At 40.0% G+C, this 6,240-nt stretch overlaps 1 protein-coding gene and 1 non-coding gene across 2 annotated transcripts in view; both read right to left on the reverse strand.

The window, feature by feature from the left end:
* Positions 1-6,240, reverse strand: part of TM7SF3 (transmembrane 7 superfamily member 3) — a 40,116-nt gene that overhangs the window by 18,518 nt on the left and 15,358 nt on the right. Inside the window, exons 4-5 of the mRNA XM_007446288.1 lie at positions 3,622-3,742; positions 2,705-2,876 (exon numbers count right to left, since the gene is read on the reverse strand). Coding sequence (XP_007446350.1) covers positions 2,705-2,876; positions 3,622-3,742 — 293 coding nt within the window. The remainder of the gene's footprint in view (positions 1-2,704; positions 2,877-3,621; positions 3,743-6,240) is intronic.
* Positions 4,209-4,281, reverse strand: TRNAG-CCC (transfer RNA glycine (anticodon CCC)). The gene has a single exon. It is a non-coding gene; the product is annotated as a tRNA-Gly (tRNA).

Below are 6,240 nucleotides of genomic sequence, written 5' to 3' on the forward strand. Positions count from 1 at the left end.
AAATATATATATATATATATGTTTTCTGGGCAAAGGATTGGTCAAGTCCAACAGAATATTAAGAATAATACAATGAAAACGTTATACACCCCACTTAGATTCAACAGCTGTTCTTACTTTAGCGGATTTGCTTCTCTGTCCCTCCCTCCTGATCCTCCCCATCCCACATATATAGTTTTTGGCTGAACCATTTTAAAGTAAGTTACAGGAATCATGACATTTCACTTCTAAATACATCAGCATGCATGTCCTAACACAGTGTTTCTCAGACTTAATAGCCTATGAATCACTGGGGAGCTTGTTAAAATTCAGATTCTGATTCTGCTGGTCAGAGGAGGTACCTGAGATTCTGCTTTTCTAAGAATCTCTCAGGTGATGCAGTGCTATGCATTCATCCACCACACTTTGAATAGCAAGGTACTAAGTACAAGGATATTCTCCTATGTGCTCACAATACCTTAGCTCACCTAAGAATACTAATAATTTCTTATTATCTAATACACAGTCCATATTCACATTTTCCCAAATGTCTTTTATAGCTTTTCTCCCCCTTAACCAAGATCCAACCAAGTCTCATGTATGATGTTTATCTCCAATTTCTGCAATCCAGAATCACCTTTGAAAGATTAAGGAAGTTATTTTACAGACTACTCCACAATCTGAATTTATCAGATTGTGCTCAATTGTACTTTGATCCTATGCATTTCTTGTAAACAGGGACTCCTATAAACAGGAACTCAAGTTAAACCTGTTTTGCTAGAATATTCCATAGGTTATGGTGATAAAGTCAGCCTACATTCACATGAGCACATAATGCAGGTTCACCTACTATCAACAAAGCTAACTCTGACCACATGGATAAGGTAGAGACCATCGGACCACTCCACTCTGAAAGTAGTTTTCCCTTTGCAATAAGAATTAATCTGAGGGTGCTATTTAAGTATCCTGGGAATATCCTTCCCCCCAACACTCTTACCACCTGGTGATCCTTGCCTGAATTATTTCACTGAGGGTCAGAAAATGGAGATTTTCTATTTTTCCTTCTACATTTACTAGCTGGCCTTCTTCTGTAAAGCAGAGCTTTCTCTTATCAACCGGGAGTGAATTACAGATCCTCCTTTTAAAAAGGCAGGGTAAATTCCTTCCCTTTATTAATTTTCAGAGTATAATTTTGGGTACGTTGCTCCAACGGTAGCAACTGAGCATTTTTCCTTTTTCTTCTTTTAGTATCAGTATGGACGTGTTTTTGTTTATTCAAGGCATAATCAATCACGTTCTCTTTGATGACTGAATTGTCCCAGAGATGCCCAGTGTGAGCCTCTTCAAACAGGCTCCAGGGACTTCCGTGGTGGTCTGGTGGCTAAGACTTCGCCTTCCAACGCGGGGGATGCGGGTTCAATCCCCGGTCAGGGAGCTAAGATCCCACATGCCTCGCAGCCATAAAACCAAAACATAAAACAGAAGCAATATTGTAGCAAATTCAATGAAGACTTTAAAAATGGTCCACATCAAAAAAAATCCAAAGAAAACAAAAAACAACCAGAAAAAGCAGGCTCCACAGTCTTCTTGACATGCCCTCATTAGTCGTTGAGGGTTTCCTTGAATTCTGGCACGCAATACTCTCTAGCTCTTAACCAAAAGTTAAGAAGTAAACTAAAAAGTCTCTGTTATAAGAATTCTTACATTCTTCATAAGAATAAAAATGGTCTTCAAAATTTCCTATGTACAAAGGCAAACTTGGCCAATTCCTAATTTGTGAATAAGCACAATGAGTTTTCTTGTACAAGGCTCCCTCTTAGCATGGGAAAATGACATGCTAGGTGACACAGCAACAAAATCAGATCTTACTCTGCAACAGGCTGAGCGCCTAGGTTAATCACAGACACCCAGTTTCAATCGCTTCTTTCTATGTAATCTGATAATCTACAACCTTCTAAGAAGATCTTAGCAGTCTAGAAAAACTTTACCCACCAACCACTAGACTGACAGATGACCTTGTTTATTAGACCGATATCAGGTACCCTTTAAGACATAAAAATAAAATCCTGCCCTCCACAAAAATGATCTAGAGCATGAGTCTCAAATTTTAATTTGCATAGGCATCACCTGGGGATCATAAATACAGATGCTGATTCCATAGCTCTGGGGTGGAGCCTAAGAGTCTGCAACTCTAACAAACTCCCAGATGATGCCAAGGCTGCTGGCCTATCCCCACCCTTGGAGTCACAAGAGTTTTCAGGGGTTTCAAAAGCTTGAAGAAAATTTTTGCTGCAAGTTAGAAACTTTGCATTTGGGTTTAAATATTAAAGATAACATATATATCCTTAAACAGTTTCACATTATTTTTTCTCAAAACACTATAACCTTTAGACTTGCCAAATTTTTTTAATCTAATAGTTATGGGAGTACATAGAAAATTACCACCCACTTCCATCCATCCATAGCTCACAATTAACAGTCATAGATGTGGCTGCAACTAAAATATAACAAAATTTACAAGCATCTCCTCAAAAGCCAACGTTACTTAGGGACATCACTAGCAATGACTCCCAAGGTGATAATGAAATAAAAGAGAAAAAGTGAGAATCCCAGGAAAACCAAGAAAACAGTTTAAAAGAAAAAAAAAGCTCCTGGTAGCTTCTCCCCTTCTCAACTCTTACAAAGGCGTCACAGTATGGCCACACAAATTATGAGTCAGATTTACCTTGACAGCATTGGCCTGCACCTGAGGCACCTCGGCCATCCTCTGCAGGTGCCTTAGCAATGCCTCTTCAGTGAGGTCGTTCTCCGGCAAAAAATACTGATAGACGTCATACTGTAACCTCCACCTGGAGTCCTGGCCCGTCTTGACGTCACACGGTGGAGCATCTGCGCCTCTAAAGTCAACCAACAAAACTGAACATCAATCTCTTGTGCTGCAAGTCTCATCTATAAAAAGGAACCAAAAGCTGGAACTTCAAACTTCTGCAACAATGATTCCAAGTTTGGCACCACCAAGAAAGGAGAGGCAGTATGTATGGTTACATAACCAGATGTATCAGTCAGGTTGAGTCAATTGCCCGCTTTGCTACTTGTTGGCTGTGTGTATGTGGGCAAGTCACTTAATCTCAACAACCCTTAGGGGGCCTTTCTGTAAAATAAGAATAGCAGCCCCTTCTTCATAAAATTGTTAGGATTAAATGACAACACACAGCACTTAGCAGCACCATGGATGATACACACGGAGCATTTCAAATGTTAGCTATCATTACTATTAAAGTAGAAACTAGGGCAGAATGTTAATTAAAATAATAAAATCCTTACAAAAAATATGAGTGTTTCATGCCTCCAGAATATTTTCTATATTTAAAACTCTTTACAAAAACTAAGATGTACTTCTAAGCTCATAATAAAGGCGCAACATCTGGCTCTTCCTAAGAATGAAGGGAAACAACATTAACTGTAAATGACAGCTCGAGTATTAGTAACAAAGCTTAAATTACTTCCATTCCAAAAAAAAAAATTAAGCAATTCAATTTTGCTAAAGAGAAACTACGGATTTTGAGAGAATTTGCTCAATCTACACAACAGCGAGCAATGCACGTCCTAAAAGGAGTTTTAGGAGTCAGGAGACAGACATACCTCGCATGACCTAGGTTTGCTGGAGCAAATTTGATAGTTGTTTCAAAGAAATTATACTCCAGGTAAATGTTGGAATCGATATCTAAATCAAACTCCAAATTACAACCACCAGGGATAGGATCTGGATGGAAAACAAGGAAGTTACTTAACACAGAATTCTTATATATTCAAACCACACTCGGAAAAACAGAACCCCACCCCTTATAAGAACTCCCAATATAGAAGATAAATAGACACAGCTTCTGGTTTTGTACTACCTCATGGACTAAGGGTAAAGTTAACTGAGGTTATGGGCTGTGGAACAGGGATTAGAAGACCTTTTCTGTAAAGGGCCAGATAGTAAATATTTTAGAGGCTTTTCAGACTCGATGGTCTCTGTGGCAACTACTCAGCCCTGCTCTTGTGGCAGGAAAGCAGCCATAGATGATACGGAAGCGAATGGGCTGTGTTCTTTTGTTTTGTTTTTTTTTTAAGTATTGGATTTTTAGTTGCTTTTCTTTTTTTTTTTTAATATTTATTTATTTATTTGGCTGTGCCAGGTCTTAGTTGCAGCACACGGTACATTAGTTGCAGCGTGCAGGATCTAGTTCCCTGACCAGGGATAGAACCTGGGCCCCCTGCATTGGGAGCACAGAGTCTTAACCACTGGACCACCAGGGAAGTCCCTGGGCTATGTTCTAATAAGACTTTATGTAGAAAACAGGCAACGAGCTGGATTTGTCTTGCGCTCTAGAGTTTGCCAACCTCTGCACTAGAGTTAAAAAGGTCAGAAGAGGCAGAGATTCTTAAGCTGGCGTCCAAGAGTGGGTTTCGGGGGCTCCATGAACATCTTGAAATTGTACGCCAAATGTTGAATGTGTGCCTTTCCTACATAGAGAAGTTTTTATTAGATTTTAGTATATACAGAAGAAGGGTGTCCACTTTTCACATGACTCTTTCAACAGGGAGGAAGATGGTGCCATCCTCATTGCTGGAAGTCTTTGTGTATATATAAAAGAGTAAAAATTTAAAAATCTCAAGAACCCCAAGACCATGTATTAGAACAGCATACGTATAATTAAACAGAAAACAAATTTGGGGTATTTAAGTTACATTAATAATGTGGTTAAAACATCTCTTCTTTTCTTATTAGAAATCCTATTCATAACCTTTAAGAAAGACAACACTTAAAGAAGTCACTTGACATTAGTTCAATTCCATGCAAAGAACTGTATACAGCAGACTCAAGTGGAGAGGCTAAGAACAAGGTAAACCAATTTAAAGGTTTTTAAGATCTCAACTTCATACACTCATCCAATCATTTCCCAGAGCTGGTTCTTAGTTTCCATAAACTGCTGGAACTCTGCAGATTTGGAATGGAGATACCCAGTGTGCACTGTTTCAATATTCTGTGGAATCTTTCTCAGAATTCTATGCTCTTCTTTCACACTCTCCTTTCCCTGCACTGACAAATATTTACCACACCTGAGAAAAGCATGTGTATTGTAATTGACACTCCACTGTTCATAAATTTTCTTGTGCACTGACCCTGAGGGAAGCTTGAAATCTATCATTTTTCAATCAGGTAATTACCCTTTTGCTACACAACACTGTCTTTCTTCAACTCCAATCACTTTTTGGCTTCTACCTCCTTTACTAGTTATTGCAACCTCTCCTTCCCTTTACTACCAAACTTTAAAAGAATGTAAATTTCCTCACCTCACCTTCACTCCTCAATCACTATAATCTAGTTTTCACCCTCACTGTGCCACTAAGATGACTCTCATTAAAGGCCACCACTGACTCTGGGTTGTGCTATCATGTGGACACTTTCAATCACTCTCTTGATCTCTCTGCAAAGTACTATTTACCACTCCTTACTTAATGCAGGATGTCCAGGCTCTCCTCTCACCTTCCTGTCTACTCCTTAGTCTTACAATTATTCTTCAGCAGTTAGCATCCCCCAGAAACAGTCTGGCACGTGGTAGGCACTAGGAAGTTATCTGCTATTATTTTTCCCCCCTAAATCTCTAAGTTCATGCCTGGACAATCTCACTCACTACCATGGCTTTTACTAACAACTATTCAGTTGGATACCTAACCTCACACCTCCACTCCAGGCCCTTATTTTAAACTGCCTACTATACATTTCCATCCAGATGTCCTAAAAGGGTCTCAGATTCAATGTGCCCCAAATTGAAGTCACCATCTACCTCATCCCAACCCCCTAAAACATCCAGCACCACAAAAATCCTGTCTCCATGCCTATTTTGCATCACCACCTCCCAGCTGCCCAAATGGGAAGCCCATGCTCCCCACTTTTACAATTCATAACCACTGGTCATTGTGTCTTGTCACTACTACCTTCTGAATATTTCAAACCCAGCTCTTCCTCTCCAGCCCCCTCTAGTGGCCTTTGTTCGCATCTTCATTTCTCACTATGAGTCCTGAAAGCTGTGCTGTCTTGACTCTGCTATGCCCTCTCCAACCCACTCCTCACACCGCTTCCAGAGTTAACTTTCTAAGAGATGAAATGCATCAGATCATTCCTCTGCTTAAAAACTCGCTTTGGGGCTTCCCTGGTGGCACAGTGGTTGAGCGTCCGCCTGCCGATGCAGGGGACACGGGTTCGTGCCCCGG

The sequence above is a fragment of the Lipotes vexillifer genome, unplaced genomic scaffold, assembly GCF_000442215.2.
Source record: "Lipotes vexillifer unplaced genomic scaffold, Lipotes_vexillifer_v1.1 scaffold477, whole genome shotgun sequence".
NCBI classification, from domain to species: Eukaryota; Metazoa; Chordata; class Mammalia; order Artiodactyla; family Lipotidae; genus Lipotes; species Lipotes vexillifer.